Here is a 19,751-nt window from a genome sequence, read left to right as displayed (position 1 = left end):
GGCATGTTAATGGAGGCGCAGCAGAGTGGACACAGAGGTGGGGGGACGGGCCAGGGAGCAGAATTTATTGGAAGGGGTTGTTGGCCGGGAGTGACCACCCCAGGTCCAACTCTCACACACCAACCACGTCTCCAGACGTGCCCGCTCAATGGTCTCAGTCATCCCCCTTGCCGGCCCCTCACACCTCCTTTCTCTCACAGGGGTTGAGGCAGCAGGGGGAGGTGGAGTTCTAGCTGTTGGGTGATTGGGATGGGATCTCAGAGGAGGGGGCGCCTGCGCGTGCCCTTAAAGTGCTTTTGTCTGGCAGTGCAAATAATCGGGGGGGAAGGGGGAGAGCGAGGCTGCTGAGGCTTGAAAAAGGGGCACTGACCAGTCCTCACCCCCCAACCTTCCTCTGAAAAGTACAGCTTCCCTTCTACGCCATCACAGGGAGAAGGGGGCAGAGGGAGGCCGGGTTCTGAGAAGGGGCCTACGGACATATATCATCTGGTCTCGTCCTTCTGTGTCCATGGAGGAGGAGGGGGGAAGAAGTGTCTATCTGTAGAGCACCCTGGGGCCCAGGCCAGAGCAGAGGGGAGCCTGGCGGATGGGGCCTAAGGACATATCATCTGGTCTTATCCTGTGTCCACTGAGACAGAGGTGGGAAGAAGCGTCTATCTGTGGAGCACCCTGGGGCCCAGGCCACAGCAGAGGGGATGGGAACAGTGCTCCTGGGTCTTTTCACTTCCTCTCTGGGGGGGAGACCAGGAAGGCATACGAGGCTGTTCCATTCCTGGAGTGCTTGTGTGTGGCAGCCTGTTCCGTGCCCCACCATGTGTGGGAAAGCAGGTGGGGAGGGGAGAAAACACTGGCCTGTCCCATTCGCACCAAGGTTGGGAGGTTATCAACCCATTCCACTGTGTGTGAGTTGGAAGGGGAACCTGCTCCATTCCCGCCATGGGTGTTGGGGGTTTCCAACCCATCCCATTATGTGTGTGTTCGTGGGGAGGACGACAACCTGTTCCAGTCCCACTGTGGGGAGGCAGTGTTGAGCACGGTCACTCACACCTGGTAAACTCTCTCCTCTTCCTCCTCCTCTTCCCCATCCTGCTCCAGGGCCGGGTTGACCATCCCTTGTAGCTGACCCAATGTGCCCTCACGCAGCCGCTGCCAGTTGGCACTGCTGTGGGAGGTGCTGCGGGACACGGAGGGAGTGGGGATGGACAGGTGTTTCTTGAAGGCGGCTAGGGCCAGGTCCAGCCTGTCCAGTTTGTCCAGTTTGTCCAGGGTGTCCTTGTCATCCTCGTCGAGCCTTGACTCTCGGAAGGCCTGCGCGTAACGCTGAAGGCGCTGGTGATGCCGTTCATGGCGGTCCTCCACCCTGCAGTGGAAGGGGAAGGGGGGGGGGGGCTTCACTCCTTCCGTCTCAGGGTCAGAGCCAGCATCTGCTCCTCTCCCCCCGCCCTAGCCCAGGACCTCCTTTTGGTTCCACTTTACATCCCTGCCCATTCTACTGTCTCCAGCCAGTGGGGTCACACTCCTTCCATGACTCCTGCACCATCTGTTTCACCCCTGGCCCCCAACAACACCACCAAGCAGGACCCAATGTTTCTCAGCCCCCTCCCCGCATAGTCACCTGAGGAACCAGCGGTCACCCAACCCGTAGTCACGCCCGCAGATGCCTGAGCGGGGCCAGAGGCAGCGTGGCATTTTCCTCTCCAGCATCACCGTAGTGGCCACCACCTGGGGATATGGGATACGGCCGCCGACCAGGCAGAGGCTCAGACCTCGCAGCAGGGCAAGACAGAGGGCCCTGAGAGCCAGTGGCCCCCACAGCCCAATTGTGGAAACAGTGCCCTCTCACCAGCTCTGGCCCCATCCCTCACCTGCGCCGTGGACCCACCCCCAGCCAGTCATCTGTGCCAGAGTCCTGCCCCCAGCCCCTTCCCCACATGCCATGGTCCCACCCCTCAGGCAGCTGACATACCTGCGCCCTCCAGAGCTCATCGCGCTCGTGGGCCACACGCCAGTGGGTGTCGCCCATCATGGCAATGAGCAGGTTGAGCATGAGCAGGGCCGCGATGATGGCAAAGGCGGAGTAGACCAGGCAGTACATGAACGGCAGGTCCACGTCGTAGTTGGCCGGCCCGTCGATGATGGTCAGGAACAGCTCGAAGGTGCTGAACAGCGCCATGGAGTAGTCGGAGAAATGGCCCAGGTTTTCTGGATCCTCGGTCTGGAAGATGATGTAGAAGGCTGCCCGGCCCCGGGGAAGGAGAGGGGAGAGGAGGTCACCAGGGCAACAGTTCTTGCCATCCTTTCTGTGCCACCATGCCAAGGGCCATTGGGTGAGGTGAGAGTGAAGGTGTGGGGGTTGGCTGGGGAAATTTCAGGAGCTGAAGCCCCTCCCCCAAGGGTTCTCAGGTTACAGTGGACCAAGGTGGAGGAGGCTGCTGAGCAAGGCTTGAGACTGAGAAGGCCCTGAGGATCAGGTCAGATTGTCTCTGAAGCCTTGGCTCCTGAATGGAGCTGGGGTGACCTCACGCCAGCCTAATCTAGTTCCCGATCAGCAAGGCTGGCGAGGGGGTGAGGGAGACCAGAAGAGTGTCCAGCTCCCTCGCTGGGCTCCCATCCTCTCCCACCTCCAACCAGTGTCAGAGCTGGCCACGAGTGCTGGCGGGGAGCTCCGTCCACCTTGACCTCACCCCCAGGGGGTCCTCCCTCCCCACTCCCTATCTAGCAGGGTCCCCGCCCCCCAGGGGCCTTACCTGAAGCAAATCCCATGAGCACCACAGCCATTAACCAGCAGAACCGCATCAGGTCCCCAAAAATCATCTGGACATGGGGGGGAGGGAGAGGGAAAGCCCATTTAGCCACTGACCCCCTCCCCATTCCCCATGGAGGAAAGGCGGGGAGGAACATGGATGTATCCCAGGTGAACCCCTCCCTGCTTCTGGCTACCTCCACTCACTCCACTTTGAGTTTCTACATGGGACCACCATTCCCCAGATCTTTGATTCCAGCCCTAAGGGTTGGAGGAGAGGGGGCTTGGGCCCTCTGGATCATTTTGGAGAGGCTCACATGGGTGGGGGAAATGGGGGCAGGCCAAGGGTTGAAGAGGAAGAGGAAGCAGAGGGGAGGAGGTAAAGACTCGAGGCCTTCTGGTGAAAGGACTCAGTGCCGAGAAAGGGGGATTTCTGTAGTTGTCAGTCTAAATAGCCCCCACACTCAAGAAGGGGAAGAGGAAAAGTGGAGATGGAGTCCTGGGTGCTGCTCCCTGAGGGAAGATAATTAAGCAGCTTCTAATGCCTCTTGTGGTATCAACTTGTAACCAAGACAATCACAGGGAAGGAGTGGAAGGGTGAAGCAGGGGTAGGTAGCTGGGGGAAGGTGGATCCTCAGCCATTTTGTGGGAAGAGGCTTTTGAGCTGTGACTCCAGGAGGGCAGGAAAGAGGAAGGCTCGGAGCTGTGACACTGGAAGGACACGGCACACAGAGGGATCGGGGATGATCCACAGGGGCAGTGGAGTTTGGATACCCTGAAGGTTCAGGGTCCAAAGACTGGACTCTGGAGGAGCAAGGCTCCTGTTCCTGAGGGAGAGAAAGGATCAGAAAAAGGACAGATGGAACGCGAGCCCTGGAACACCTACAGGAAAGTTCGGAGGGTCCTGGGAGGAGAACGCATTAGATGTAGGGAAAAGTGGTTTGGGATGAAAGTCTGTTTGTGGCCCGATTAATACATTAAAAATACGGGCAAGATGACTAGACAGCAATATTGAGATCTCTGCCCTGGGTGGTCTGCCAGCAGTAGGGCTAGAAAAGGCACTTTGGTGGGGAGACACACGGAGGGTGTGTGTGTGATGGGGGGGGTACTTTCTCTGCAAGGTTCCTGCAGCCAGCCCTGGGGGGGGTATGGGCACTAGGCCCCTGAATGATCCCCTTCTCCTTCTGGGAGATGCCTAGGCTTGAGAAAAGAAATGGCACAGTGATTGGGGTGCAGAGATTTAGATGTGCTGGGCAGGGATCCCCAACTCCTGCCTCCCCAGGAAAGAAAGAACTGGAGGGCTTAAGGACCCAGCAAAGACTGACAGGGGTCCAGGCATCCCTCAGTTACTCCAGGGGCTAGTTTCTTTGGGGTACGGGACATATCACAGACTCAAATCTTCTGGATCATGATGCTGAAGATGGCTGGGGGTGGGAGAGAGCAGGAGAGGGGAAGGGGGGCGGTGCTCACACCTTCTGGATCATGATGGTGAAGGGACCCAGCATCTGGAAGCCACGGGCGAAGTACATGACGTTGCACCAGCCCAGCACCAGGGCGCAGGCCATGGGCACCACCTCGCCGTCCGTGTTGGTCAGACGCATGACCAACGTCCCCAGGATCATGCATGCGTATGTGATGCTGGCAGCGGCAGCCGAGAGAGGAGGAGGAGGAGCAGGGGACACACGACAAACACATATCAGAACCTCTCCATCCACAGGGGGTGGGGACGGGAAGAGGAGGAGGAGGAACAGGATGCAGGGACAAGATGAAGGGCGGGAGGACAAAGAAGATGGGCAGGAAGATAAGGAGGGAGGAGAGGAGGGGGAAGAGGTGGGTGGAGAAGGGAGGGCTGGACACTCACACGATGGCGTGGAAAGGCCCCCCGAGGATGGTCTGTCTGAAGTAGCGGGTCACTCCCACCCTGAATATGTCCGGGATCTACTGGGGACAGATTGGTGTTACTGACCATGGCCGATGAGGCCACATGGAGTCGGAGACCGGCTTGGGATTAGGGGGGCGGGGGGATGTGCTGTCCAAGGAACTGGGGTCTGGGATGACTCCACCTTCCACTTACCTCCAGGAGCAGAATGGCCACAGCCCCGACCACGGTCAGCAGCTCCCCCACCAGCCGGACGGCATCAGAGGGTGTCGTGTATGACTCCTGGTGAGGGGAAGAACAACCGACCAGGAGTTAAAGGTCAGGACCATAGGGAGATGTGGTGCCTGGCTACTGCCAAGAGACACTTGGGACCCACTGATTCTCATCACTGTGTCCAACCTGATCAACTTGTATCTATCCCACTGCTCAAGATAGGGCTTGACACATAGCAAGTGCTTAACAAGTCCCATAAATCTCCTGATCCCTTGCTCCAGACCCTCTGTCGCTTCAACTCTTCTAAAATCACCATGTTACCATAGCATGTTCATGTTTCCCCATTCCTCAAGAACCTCCAATAGTCAGCCACAAACAGAAATGCATCCAACAGAAATTGCCTTGGGCATCGACTTTAAAGCACTCAATCACCTTACCCCTTCCTACCTCACCTCGCTGGCCTCCTACTACAACCCAGCCCACACACTTCACTCCTCTAATGGCAACTTACTCGCTGTACCTTCATCTCGTTTATCTCACTGCTGTTCTCTCCCCGTGTCATTCATTCATTCAATCGCATTTATTGAGCACTTAATACAGTGCAGTGCAGAGCACTGTACTAAGCGCTTGGAAAGTACAGTTTGGCATCAGATAGAGACAATCCCTACCCAATAATGGGCTCATAGACTAGAATGGGGAGACAGACAAAACAAGTAGACAGGCATCACTACCATCCAAATAATTAAAACCAAAATTAAATGCAATCATTAATAGAGCAATAAATATGTACAAATTTAGGGAATGCCCTCCCTCTTCATATCCGACAGACGATCACTCCCTTCAGCTCTAAAGCCTTACTGAAGGCACATCTCCTCCAAGAGGACTTCCCCAACGAAGGTCTCATTTCTTCTTCTCCCACTCCCTTCTATGTCACCCTTGGGTGAGCCTGATGTGAGCAGGTATTGTCTCTATTTGTTGGTGAATTGGACTTTCCAAGCATTTAGTACAGTGCTCTGCACACAGTAAGTGATCAAAAAATATGATTGAATGAATTTGTACTGTCTATTCCCCACTCCCTCAGCCCCACAGCACTTATGTACATATAAATCATTTACCTATTGATATTAATGTCCATCTCCCCCTCTAGACTGTAAGTTCATTGTGGGCAGGGAACATGTCTGTCAGTTTTGTTATATTGTACTCTCTCAAGCGCTTAATATAAGTACTCTGCACACAGTAAGCGCTCAGTAAATATGATTTATTGATTGACTGATTTGTAACATTACTTTTCTCTCTAAACCAAAGCTCCTTGAGGTTAGGGAACATGGCTACCTGAACTAGTGGAAAGAGCATGAGCCTGGGAGTTGGAGGATCTGGGCTCTAATTCTGGCTCCACCAAATACCTACTGTGTGACCGTGGGAAAGTCACTTCACTTCTCTGTGCCTCAGTTTCCTCATCTGTAAAAGGGGGATTCTGTGAGCTCCATGTGTGCCTGATGACCTTGTATTTACCCCAGTACTTAGTACAGTGCTTGGTACCCTTGTGCTTAACAAATGTTATTATTATCATTATGATTATTCATAATAATATCTGTTTCATTACCCAATCCCAAGCACTTAGTTTGGGCTTCTGCCCACATTAGATGGTTAATAGATATAATTGATTGATTAATTGATTAAAAAACATCTTTTAGATGGCCTCATACTGTTCCCCGGCTTGGAATTCCCTTCCTCCCCACATCAAAAAGACCACAGCTCTCCACCTATTCAAATCCCTCCTTAAATCCCTTGTCTTCCAACAGGCCTTCCCTGATTCATTTCCCAACAGCCTGACCCATATCTCCCCTCAATCAACTCCAGCACTTATGACTTACATACACCATCCTCGGCACTTATGCATATATGTGTACTTATTTATTTTGAGTCAGGTTGTAAATATTTTTATATTTGTCTCCTCTGAAAGAGTCGAGAAGCAGCATGGCTCAGTGGAAAGAGCCCGAGCTTGGGAGTCAGAGGTCATGGGTTCGAATCCCAACTCTGTCACTTGTCAGCTGCAAGTCACTTCACTTCTCTGTGCCTGTTACCTCATCTGTAAAATGGGGATTAACTGTGAGCCTCACGTGGGACAACCTGATTACCCCAGTGTTTAGAACAGTGCTCTGCACATAGTAACTGCTTAACAAATACCAACATTATTATTATTATTATGGGTTCTAATCCCAGCTCTGCCACTTATCACCTGTGTGACTTTGGGCAAGTCACTTAACTTCTCGGGGCCTTAGTTACCTCATCTGGAAAATGGGGATTAATTCTTGGGACAACCTGATTACTCTGTATCTACCCCAGCACTTAGAACAGTGCTCTGCACATAGTAAGCACTTAAATACCAACATTATTATTCTTACCTCGCTGCTGACCCCTAGCCTATGCCCTGCCTCTATCCTGGAACGCCCTCATTCCTCAGATCTGAAAGACAACTGCTCTCCCCTCTTCAAAGCCTTACTGAAGGCCCATCTCCTCCGAGAGGCCTTCCTAGACTAAGCCCCTCCTTTCCTCTTCTCCCACTCCTTTCTGCATTACCCTGCCTTGCTCCCGTTGTTCTTCCCCCCTCCCAGCCCCACATCACTTTTGTACATATCTATAACATTTATTTCTATCGCTGTCTGTCTTCCTGCCTCTAGACTGTAAGCTCGTTGTGGCCAGGGAATGTGACTGTTTATTGTTGTACTGTACTCTTCCAAGTGCTTAGTATAGTGCTCTGCACACAGTAAGCAGTCAATAAATACAATTGAATGAGAGCACTTAATGAATGCTACTACTGCTAATAGTCATGCTTGTATGTGTGTGTGCTGTGCACATCAGTTTGTGTGAGTATATCAATAGTTCTAATAATAATACTTGTGGTACTTGTTAAGCGCTTACTATGTGCCAAGAAATATACTAAGCGTGGGATAGATAAAAGATCATCAGGTGCCACATGGGACTCAAAGTCTAAGTTATATTAAGTGCCATCGAGTTGTTTCCAATTCATAGTGACTCCATGGATATACTTTCTTCAGAACGTCCTGTCCTCTGCCATAATCTGCAACCCTTCTCATGGTTCTTCCGTTATGGTCGTTATGGTCTCCATCCATCTAGCTGCTTGTCTGGCTCTTTCACGTTTTCCATGGACTTTTCATAGCATTCGTGTCTTCTCCAGAGAATTAGTCCTCCTGATTATGTGTCCAAAATATGTTAATCTAAGTTGAGTCATTTGGACTTCCAAAGACCACTTTGGTCTAATTTGCTCCAAAATCCATTTGCTTGTTTTTTTTGCAAAAGCCTACTCCACCACATTTCAAAAGAATCGATGTTCTTTCTATCCTGTTTTTTCACTGTCCAGCTTTCAGATCCATACACTGTCACTGGAAATACCATAGAGTTGACAATTTGTATTTTTGTGGTAATTGTTACATCAGCACATTTCATGACTTTTTCCAGGCTCTTCATAGCAAGTTTTCCTAACATTAATCTTCAGTGTATTTCTTGGCTACTAGTTCCTTTACTATTGATAATCGATCTCAGGATAGAAAAATTGTCAAGTATTTCAATCTTCTCTCCATCCGCTACAAACGTGTTAAAACCTACCGTTGTCATGGTCTTTGTCTTTTTGATCTTCAAATATAGGCCCATCTTTATGCTCTGTTTTTTAATTTCTAATAATGAGCCCTTCAAATCTTCTCCATTTTCTACTAGTAGGGTTGTTTCATCAGCATAATGAAGATTGTTTATATTCCTTCTTCCAATCTTTACTCCCCATTCATCTTCAACCAAACCAGCTTTTCTCATTAGGTATTCAGTGTAAAGGATGAACAGAGAAGGCGATTAGATACATCCTTGTCTTACCCCCTTACTAATGGGAAACCAATCTGTTACTCCATATTATATTATTGTAGCCTCCTGTTTCTCATACAGGTTCTATATTTATGCAATTAAATGGTCCAGCATGCCCATTTTCCTTAATGTGCTCCAGAGTTTCTCATGATCCAAAGGCCTTACTATAATCAATACAGTACATGCTGATGTCCTTTTGACATTCTCTTGTCCTTTCAATTATCCAATGGACATCACCAATGATATCTCGAGTCCCTCGTCCTTGTCGGAATCCCACTTAAACATCGGGCAATTTGCGTTCCATGTAGGCCTCCGTTCGACGCTGTATAACTTATAACAGTGCTTTGCTGGCATGTGAGGTGAAGGAAACTGTATGGTAATTGTTGCATTTAATTGTATCTCCTTTCTTCAGTATTGGAACATAAACTGATCTCTTCCAATGAGATGGCCATTGAGTGGTTAGCCATATCTGTTGACATAATTTGGTAAGGACTTAAACCGATTCTTCTTCAGCTGCCTGAAACACCTTAAGAGGAAGCCTGTCAAAGCCAGGTGCCTTATTTTTGGCGAGGCAGTGTAAAACTGATCTAACTTCACTTTCCATGATGAGTGGCTCTAATTCAAAAGGAGCTTCTTCAAATACTTTTTATATATTGCTATCTTTCTGGTACAGTTCCTGTGTGTATTCTTTCCATCTCTGTTTGATTTCACTGGTATCATTTATTGTCAGTCCATCTTTGCTTTTGACAAAGCCAATCCGAGAATGAAATGTTCCCTTAATTTCCTTAATCTTCTGAAATACTGATCTTGTCTTCCCACATTTGTTACTGACTTCCATTTCTTAACATATGCTGTTACAATATTCCTGTTTGTCCTTTCTGGCAGAGTGCTGGATTTCTGGGCTCAGTTCTTAAACCATGTTCTTTTGTTCTCTGATTTTTGCTTCCTTTTTATTTTTTTGGCTACTTCTAGAGTTATGTTCAACATCCATTTTGGCTTTTTCTTCTTCCTGGCCTTTTTCAATACCATGTCACTTTCTTCCTTGATGACATTTTTAATCTTTGTTCACATTTTCTCTGGTTCCTTGTCTATGAGATTAAGTGCCTCAAATCTATTTTTTACATGATCCTTAAATTTAGAGGGAATATTCATCAGGTCAAATCCGCCGCCTTTTAAGCACTTAGTACAGTGCTCTGCTCTGCTCAATAAATACGATTGAATGAATGAATTTGGGCAGCTATAAGGCATGATTGATCTTTCTAGGTTTTAGCCTGAGTTTACATATTAACAGCTCATGATCTGATCCACAATCAGCTCCAGGCTGTGATTTTGCTGCCAGATAGAACTCCTCCATCTCTTTCGACAAATAATATAGTCCGCTTGATTTCTATATAGTCCATTTGGTAAAGTCCACATGCACGGTTGTTCTTTAGACTGGGTAAAGAAGGTGTTGGCAATAAAAATGTCTATATATCTATTTTGATGATATTGATACCTGTCTACTTATTTTGTTTTGTTGTCTGTCTCCCCCTTCTAGAATGTGAGACCGTTGTTGGATAGGGATTGTCTTTATCTGTTGCCGAACTGTACTTTCCAAACACTTAGTACAGTGCTCTGCAAGCAGTAAGCACTCAATAAATATGATTGAATGAATGAATAAACATGTCATTTGATTCACAGAAATCAATAAGTCGGTCCCCAGCTTGATTCCTATTTCCAAGGCCATCTTTTCCAATAGTCTAAGTAGGAAGGAGGCTAGGACTGAATGCCCATTTTGCAGATGAAGTAACTGAGTCATAAAGATTTGTCCAAGGTCACACAGCAGACAAGTGGTGGAGCTAGAAATAGAACTCAGGTCCTCTGAATCCCAGACGCATGCTCTTTCCACTAGGCCAGGCTGCATCCCTACTGTGCATAGGACCACTGAGGGTATGACCACCAATCACCAACCACAACCACCAACATCACCATCTTCTTCCCTTTAGATTGTAAGTTTGCTGTAGGCCAAGAACGTTTCTACCAACACTGTTGCATTGCACTCTCCCAAGCACTTAGAACAGTGCTCTGCACACAGTAAGTGCATAATAATAATATTTGTTAAGTACTTACTATGTGCTAGGCACTCTATACCCAGACTGAGCTCCCCCCCCTTTTTTCCCTCTGCTCCCTCTACCCCCCCCGACCTCTCGGCAGCTAAACCCTCTTCTCCCCCCTTTCCCTCTCCTCCTCCCCCTCTGCCGTCCCACCCCCTTAGCACTGTACTCGTCAGCTCAACTGTATATATCTTCATCACCCTATTTATTTTGTTTAATGAGATGTACATCACCCTGATTCTATTTATTTGCCATTGTTTTTATATGTTCTTCCCCTTGACTCTATTTATTGCCATTGTTCTTGTCTGCCTGTCTCCCCCGATTAGACTGTAAGCCCATTAAAGGGCAGGGACTGTCTCTCTCTGTTGCTGATTTGTACATTACAAGCGCTTAGTACAGTGCTCTGCACATAGTAAGTGCTCAATAAATACTATTGAATGAATACTAAACTGTGGGTGGATATAAACAAATTGAGTTGGACACAGTCCCTGTCCCTTACAGGGCTCACAGTCTTCATCCCCATTTTACAAATGAGGCAACTAAGGCACAGAGAAATGAAGTGACTTGCCCAAGGCCACACAGCAGACAAGTGGCGGAGCCAGAATGAGAACCCATGACCCTTGACTCCCAGGAGTGCTCTATCCACTATGCCATAATAAATACCATTGATGATAATGATGAAGAAAGGCTTAAGATCAGATCCTATCTATGGTCCTGCTGGATTGGCTCGTAAGGAATATTATTAACCAGACCCTAACTGACTCCCGGTGTGCATGGCATCCATCATCCATCAGTGTTGTTTATTAAGTGCTTACTCAATGCAAGGCTCTGTACAGAACGCTTGGGAGTACAACAGAGTAAGTAGAGACAGTACCTGCCCTCAAGGAACTTACAATCTAGCAGACAAGACGGACATTAAAATGAATTGAGGGCAGGGTAAGCAACCAAGTATAAAGATAATGCACAATAGAAGTGAGGGTGGAGTGAATAATAATAATAATAATAATGTTGGTATTTGTTAAGCGCTTACTATGTGCCGAGCACTGTTCTAAGCACTGGGGTAGACATAGGGGAATCAGGTCGTCCCACGTGGGGCTCACAGTCTTAATCCCCATTTTACAGATGAGGGAACTGAGGCACAGAGAAGTTAAGTGACTTGCCCACAGTCACACAGCCGACAAGTGGCAGAGCTGGGATTTGTGCTTAGGGAGTAGAGACTCAAGAATCCACTTGGTTCCTCTCATGCCCACTGACATCCTCCCCACCTTACCCCAGCACCCCTGTTGGATTTACATCTGTAGCTTTACCATCAGCGTTTAGAACAGTGCTTGACACATAGTATGCACTTAACAAATACCATCATTATTATTTGTTGCATCCCCTACTCTAATGTATTTTAGTGTGTTGTCTCTCTAGAGAGTAAGCCCCTTGTGGTCTGAGATTATAGTGATAATGATGATGATGATGATGATGATGACGATGATGATAATAATTGTGGCATTTGTTAAGAGCTTACTATGTGGCAGGCTCTGTACTAACTGCTAAGGTGATACAAGCAAATCAGATTATATCTACTAACTCTACTGTATTCTCCCAAGTGCTCAGCACAGTGCCCTGCATAGATTTGGCATACTTCTGATTGGTGTAGGGGTAAGAATACACTTTCACACTGCTGGGAAACTCTCCCAATTCAATAGACTTCAAGCATCACCCAAAATCTTAGAAATAGTTATTCAGGAGTTACTGGGTGCAGATGACTGTGAGCTACAGGCACACACCCAAAAAAAACCAGAATTACCATGGCCTAGTGGATAAAGCTGGGACCTGGGAGTCAGATGAGCACGGTTCTAATCCTAGCTCTGCCATTTGCCTGCTGTGTGACCTAAGGCAAGTCACTTAAATTCTCTGTGCCTCGATCCCCTCAACTGCAAAAAGGGGATTCAGCACCTGTCCTCCTTTCAACTTTGACTTGAGACCCATTTGGGATAGGGACTATTCCTGGCCTGATTTACTTGCATCTACCCCAGTGTTTAGAACAGTGCTTGACACATAGGAAGCATCTAACAGATACCATAAAATATACTGAACTCCACTGAATCAGCCAAGTGCTATGGGTCGATGATGACTCTAAAGAAGATGGATCAAGCCTGCACCAGGGAACCCTTACATACACAACCTAAAATGCATACAGAGTTAACCACCACCATAGAATTCTGTTACCTAGGCAGCACAATGACCAGTGATGCAATGAGACAAGGAAATAAAAATTGGAATCAAGAAGGCCAGCACATCTTCGGGAACACTGTCAGAAGAATGTGGCGGCAGCAGGACCAATGAGGCTCCAGACCAGACTAAATGTCTCCAGAACTGGAGTACTTTGAGACCTTCTATCCGGTTGGGAGACCTGGACCCCACTCTGATGCCACATAACCATCAGTGATGGTGAGCCCATTGTGGGAAGGGATTGTCTCTATTTGTTGCTGAATTGTACCTTCAAGTGCTTAGTACTGTGCTCTGCACACAGTAAATGCTCAGTAAATACGACTGAATGAATCTGCCTCCTCAACCAGTTCCACAGGCCTCAATGAGGGGCCAGACTCAACTTTAATCAGGAAGATAAGATAACGGACAATGGAGTTCTGAAATAACATCAGTCCCCTATTCACTCAATCGTATTTATTCAATCTTATTTATTAAGTGCTTACTGGGTGCAGAGCAATGTACTAAGTGCATGTACTAAGTCTCCTAGCATCAAAGCCGTGATTACGTTAAAACAGCTGCCCTGGGTGCTGGGTGAGGAGAATAGGTGACAGCAGAAGACTGAAACAGCTTCTGCCCGGAGAGGTGAGATTAAGACACCGAAAGCAGGGAGGGCAGAGGAAGTTTTTTAAGGACCCAGAAAAACAAAACTGCCTCCCAGCTGAAAACTGGGAGCCACTGGTTGAGAACAGAACAGCATGGTGCCCTACTGGCAAGAAGGGAGTGACTCTCTTTGAGCCAAAGCGGCATGAGGAATGAGAGACAAGGAAGAAAAAGAAAAATCAGCAACAAGAGCTGCAAAAATTAAACATGATAACCCAACAAGGGGTAGCCTTTCTGTGTATTTAATGTCTCTGGGACAGTGGAACCCATGCTAGCCTTTTCAGCCACTCATGCACTCAATCAATAACATTCACTGAGTGCTTACTGTGTACAGAACACTGTCCTAAGTGCTTGGGAGAGTACATTACAACAGATTTGGTAGACATATTCCCTGCTTACAGCCTAGAAGAATTCCGTGGGTGAATTTTTCATAGGTACAGGTGTGTATAAATAAAAATCTTTATCAATGTCTATCTCACCCTCTAGACTGAAAGCTCATTGTGGGTGTGGAACTGTTATATTATATTCTCCCAAGTGCTTATTACAGTACTTTGCACGCAGAAAGCACTCAGTGAATACAACTGACTGATGAATTGTGTATGTGTGTGTGTATGTGTGTGGGTGTGTATATCTGTCCCCAGAGAGGCCCCATCCTCCTGGCCATCTGCCTTCCTCCCCCGACCTCCTGCCCCTCAGTCGCCCCCTGGCCTCCCTCCCCCCGGTTGCAGCACCTGTAGCAGCTTCTGCACAGCAACGGTGGTGTCGCGGCTCCCGGTGCGGTTGCCAGGCTTTGGTTTCAGCGGGCGGTAGATGCAGCACATGGTGAAGCAGACCATGTAGAGGACGTAGATGGCTCCGAGCAGGCAGAAGTAAGGGCGGCCGAACCTCGTCCACTTGAGGCTCACCAACTCCTTCACCGGAGTATGGTCCAGGATCTGGCGGGCCTGGCGGGTAGTGGGGGAAGACTGAGGTTCCGGGGCAGGAGGGGCCAGCTCCCGGCCTATGGGATCACAGGGCTGAGCCACACAGGGAGGGAACAAGTTGCTGGGAATGATAGGGGTGCAGAGAATAGCAACAGGTTGGCCCCTTCACCACTAAGCTCAGCTCAACTTCAGCCACTCCCCCTATGAATGTCACCCCTCATGCATCAGAACCACAGCCCCATGACCCCTCCACCCCCGAACCTCACGCTTCTTGGTGGTGACGATGAGTTCAAGCAGAGATTGTTCTTCGCCCCAGGAGTCGATCTCGGTCAAGTCATAAAATGTGGAGGTCAGTGGCCCAAACGACCACTGGACGTGCTTCCGCTTCTGCATCAGGTGCTGGAACATCTGATGGACAGGGTCAGCAGGAAGGGTGGGGGTTTCTCACCATCCCCACTGACTAGGACGGGGTCACCAGAAAGGAGTGGGGTACCTGAGGATTTCCCCAAGGATTTCCACTGGCCGTGATAGGGTCAGCAGGAAGGGGTAGGAAAATCCACATTAGCTCGGCAGAGGATGGGGCAGTCAAAAGGAAGGGATGGGTCCCTGAGCGTTCATTCATTCAATAGTATTTATTGAGCGCTTACTATGTGCAGAGCACTGTACTAAGCACTTGGAATGTACAATTCGGCGACAGATAGAGACAATCCCATTCCCATTGGCAGACCCCAACCTGGAAGAGAGGGAGGTTCAGCAGGAAGGATTGTGGTCTCCAAGGATCTGGTGGGGGAAGGGTCAATCAATCAATTATATTCACTGAGTTCTTATTCTGTGAGCAGAGCACTGTACTGGGAGAGTACAATATACCACGTGTTGGTACACACATTCCCTGTCTACAAAGAGCTTACATTCTAGAGGCAGGAAGGGGTGCAGGGTCAGTAGAAAGGAGTGGGGTCCCCCAGCATCCCCACTGGCTGGGGTTGGATAGCAGGAAGGAGTGTGGTCCCCAAGACTCCCCGCTGATGAGAACCCATTCTAGATGTGAGAAGAGAAAGGACGAATGAAGTAGTGTTGGGTAGGGGGCTCACCACGGTGTTGCCCTCGACGCCCGCCAGTTTGAAGGGTGTGAGGCCCTCGTGGTTGGGGATGAGTTCGAGGGGCTGCAGGCCACCCCCCTGTTTCTCGCAGGACAGCAGCAGGTTGTACATCTGGCAGGCAAAAGTCTTGTTGGGCTGCAGAACCAGGATATGGAGCACGGTGTTTCCTGGAGGGCAAGGGGGAAACTGAGGCTATGTTTGCCCATACACACCCAGCCCCTCTTCCCCAGGCCACCCTCTACCCCCACAGACCTCTAGCTGTTCCCATTCCCTGGGCTCTGGCGTTTATCCATCTTCCCCGTTCCCAGACCCTCAGACCCTCAAGTCCCCAGTGCCCTCGGACCCTGGTGTGGCTGCTCACCCAGGGAGTCCTGGGCCCTGATGTCAGCTCCATGCTCAAGGATCAGCCGCACGATCTCCTCACTGCCCACGCAGGCCGCGAAGGACAGAGGATGCTCCCCTGGGGGGGTGGGGATGGGTGGTCAGCCCCGGGGAGGGGGCATGGCCCGGGGGGGGGCACCAAGGAGGAGGGCGGGAAGGACGGTGGAGGAGGTGAGAAGGAGGAGCAGGTGAGTGGACAGAGGTTCTGAGCAGGGAGAGAGAAGAGGGAGGAGAAGGAAGAGATGAGTGGAGGAGGAGGAGGAGGGAGGGTCTGAGCAGGGAAAGGCCTGGCCAGGTGGGGAGGATGGCGAGGAGGTCAGTGTGGAGAGTGGTGGGTAGGATGGTGGGGAGGATGGCAGGTTGGACTGTGGGGAGGGCGGGAAGGATGGCGGGGAGGACCGTGTGGAGGGCAGAGTGGAGGGCAGTGGAGAAGATGGTGCGGAGAGTGGTGGGGAGGATGGTGTGAAGAGTGGCAGGAAGGATGACGGGAAGGGCGGCGGTGTGGAGCATTATGGTGGGGCGGAGGCCGGGGCGGAGGGCCCTCACCGAAGTAGATGAGGTTGTGTGGGCTCCGGTGGAAGGCGTAACCGGTGGCTCGGGCACAGACTTGGGCCCCGCGGGCCAGCAGGGCACGCACCAGGGGCACGTTCTGATTCACAGCGGCCACGTGCAGAGCCGTCTGACCTGTGGCCCCCCCATGGACAGATTGACAGAGGGGCCTCAGGGCACTGGTCTCAGCCCCGAGGATGGAGAAAGGGGGTGCAAAGGCACAACCAGGGCTCCTCACCCATCCCCAGCCAGGCCTTCCAGACTGAGTCACCCAGAGGAAGGCCTGAGGAAGAATAGGAAGGTCTGGTGGAGGGGCTGGGGGAATGACAATAAACAACTCTGACTCAGAGAGTCCGGGGAGGGGCCAGACCTGAGCTGGATGCCTTGGGTGGGGGGCAGAGGGGCTGAAGTTCTCTTAGGATCCCTCTGCCCTCCCTAACTAGGGCCCAACAGGCACAAGGAAGTTGGTAGCCCATGGTGATCCTAGAGACAACCGGACACCTTGGCTCACCAGGCCGGACAGGGGTCCTACTGAAAATTGGCAAAATGCCCCTCCTAGAGAAGACTACTGCCCTTCAATGATCCCACCATGAGGGAGGGAATAAGACTGGGCCCGGTCCTGTCTCCCATCCCTGGAAGGGGCTCCACTCCTCACCCACCTGGGAGCGGCCCCTCTACATATCCCCGCTCCCTCTGTAACACCCTCACACGCATAGACACGTGAACATTTGGGCACCCTCACCTGCGTACAGATCAGAGGTCATGGGTTCCGTGACCAGGTCCGGGGCGGCATCCATGATGACCTTGGCGGCCTCCAGGTTGTCATAGAGCGCCGCCACGTGCAGGGCCGTCTCCCCCAGAGCCCCTGAGGCGGGAGGGTAGTGGGGAGGGGAGGGACACTCAGAGTTTTGTGGGGGCCTGCGGTGGGTCAGGATGGGGGTCAGGGCAGTGGAGATCCTTGCCCTCAGCTACAGCCAGCCCTCTCCTAGGGCCAACACCCCACTGAATGGGGGAGACAGGCCTGGAAAGGAAAGGCCTGTCTCTATTTGCTGCTTGTCTCTATCTGTTGCCGAATTGTACCTTCCAAGCTCTCTGTACAAAGTAAGTGCTCAATAAATATGATTGAATGAATGAATGAATGAATGAATGGAGATATTGACTTGGGTGGGGGTAGGGGACTTCCTGAAGGAGCACAGTTGAGGGTGGACATGCCCACTGCGAGTCCAGGGCAGGGATCCCAGGCCCCCCTGGAATCTCTGCCCCCTCCCAAGCCCCAGCCCCACTAAGTCCCTGCCCGGTGTTCACAAGGTGATGGGAAAGGCTTTAAAGGGTGACCAGGTCCGAGAACTGCCGATTTGGGACTTTTCAGTGCTGACAGAAATTCAAATGTGGTCAGAGAGCCGAGGTGAGCAAAATTGGGGGTTCACTTCAGACTGTTGTGGGGGCCATTGTCACTATGATTTACTCCACCATTGCTCTCTGCCCCCAAGGAAGGGGCATGTCTCCCCTTGGGCCACCCTTCTCCTGGAAACATCTAACCTCGGCTTCACGGTTCATGTCCTCTCCTGTTTCTCCTCCTATCTCTCTGGCCACTCATTATCAATCTTAATAATTATAATAATGATGGTATTTGTTAAGCGCTTACTATTTGCCAGGCACTGTACTAAGCATGGATCATATTTATTGGGCACTTACTATAGGCAGAGCACTTTACTAAGCACTTGGGAAAGAACAGTAAAACAATATAACAGACATATTCCCTGCCCACAGAGAGTTTACGGTCTAGAGGGGGAGATACAGTCTAGCTCATTCTCAGTCTTTTTCACAGGCTCCTCCACCTCCTGTACAGTGGGAGTTCCTCAAGGTTCACTTCTGGGTTGTCTTCAGTTGTTCATCTACATCCACTCTCTTGGAGAACACATTTGCTCCCATGGCTCAATTACCATCTCTACGCATATGATTCCCAAATCTATACCTCCAGCCCTGATTTCTCTCTTTCTCTGTAATCTAGCATTTCTTCCTGTCTTCAGAAGGGACATCTCTAATTATTAATTATGGTATTTTTTTAAGCACTTACTATGTGCCAGGCACTATACTAAGCACTGGGGTGGATACAAGCAAATCAGGTAGGATGCAGACCCTGTCCTCGTGGGGTTCACAGTCTCAATTCCCATTTTACAGATGAGGTCACTGAGGCACAGAGAAGTGAAGTGATTTGCCCAAGGTCACACAACAGATAAATGGCGGAGCTGGGATTAGAACCCAGGACTTCCTGACTCCCAGCCCATGCTCTATTCACTATGTCATGCTGCTTCTCTAAGCAGCTCTCTATTCTGTGTCCTTTCCTTAGCCCCACAGTACATCTCTGTAATTTATTTGTTCATATTAATGTCTGTCTCCCCCTCTAGACTGTAAGCTCTTTGTGGGCAGGAAATGTGTCTACCAACTCTGTTGTATTGTATTCTCCTACGTTCTTAGTATAGTACTCCGCACCCAGTAAGCGCTCAATAAATATGATTAATTAATATCCTACCGACATCTCAAACTTAACATGTCCAAAACAAACCTCCTCATCTTCATCTAGACAATGTGACCTAGTGCAAATAACATAGGCCTGGTAGTCAGAGGACCTGGGTTCTAATCCCAGCTCCACCACTCAACTCGTGTGTGACTTTGGACAAGTCACTCAACTTCTCTGGGTCTCAATTCCCTCATCTGCAAAATGGGGATTCAATATCTATTCTCCCTCCTTCTTAGTTTGTGAGCCCCAAATAGGACAGAGACAGTAGCTGATATGTTGATTTTACCTCAGTTTCCTCATCTTTAAAATGGAGATTAAATCCTACTCCTTCCTACTTAGACTGTGAGACCCAGGTGGGGCATGGACTGTGTCCAGCCTGATTATCTTTTATCTACCCCAGTGCATAGTACAGAGCTTGGCACATAGTAAGTACTTAACATATACCATAATTTTCATTATTATTATTGTTATTATTAAATTTCTTACTTCTCAGACCATCTCCTGACCCTGACCTTCCCATCACTGTAGAGAACTCCACTATCCTCCCTATTTTACAGGCCCAAAATCTTGGCGCTATTCTCAACTCCTCTCTCATTTGACCTGTATACTCAGTCTGC

General features: G+C 49.7%; 1 protein-coding gene across 3 annotated transcripts in view; it reads right to left on the bottom strand.

Annotated features, from left to right (window-relative positions):
- Positions 1-44: 44 nt before the first annotated feature.
- LOC100088427 (transient receptor potential cation channel subfamily V member 6) overlaps positions 45-19,751 on the bottom strand; it is a 33,904-nt gene continuing 14,197 nt past the window's right edge. Inside the window, exons 3-15 of one of the 3 annotated variants that reach the window (XM_029057548.2) lie at positions 17,356-17,478; positions 16,611-16,748; positions 16,045-16,143; positions 15,675-15,850; positions 14,848-14,994; positions 14,395-14,607; positions 4,818-4,904; positions 4,605-4,681; positions 4,216-4,381; positions 2,748-2,814; positions 1,967-2,235; positions 1,616-1,722; positions 45-1,360 (exon numbers count right to left, since the gene is read on the bottom strand). In XM_029057548.2, coding sequence (XP_028913381.1) covers positions 1,042-1,360; positions 1,616-1,722; positions 1,967-2,235; positions 2,748-2,814; positions 4,216-4,381; positions 4,605-4,681; positions 4,818-4,904; positions 14,395-14,607; positions 14,848-14,994; positions 15,675-15,850; positions 16,045-16,143; positions 16,611-16,748; positions 17,356-17,478 — 1,988 coding nt within the window. In that variant the 3' untranslated portion in view covers positions 45-1,041. The remainder of the gene's footprint in view (positions 1,361-1,615; positions 1,723-1,966; positions 2,236-2,747; positions 2,815-4,215; positions 4,382-4,604; positions 4,682-4,817; positions 4,905-14,394; positions 14,608-14,847; positions 14,995-15,674; positions 15,851-16,044; positions 16,144-16,610; positions 16,749-17,355; positions 17,479-19,751) is intronic. The other 2 variants (XM_029057551.1, XM_029057550.2) reach the window with 2 other exon arrangements.

This window comes from Ornithorhynchus anatinus, chromosome 2, assembly GCF_004115215.2.
Source record: "Ornithorhynchus anatinus isolate Pmale09 chromosome 2, mOrnAna1.pri.v4, whole genome shotgun sequence".
NCBI classification, from domain to species: Eukaryota; Metazoa; Chordata; class Mammalia; order Monotremata; family Ornithorhynchidae; genus Ornithorhynchus; species Ornithorhynchus anatinus.
Note: the sequence above shows the minus strand (reverse complement) of the source record. Positions and strands in the feature narration are given on the sequence as shown.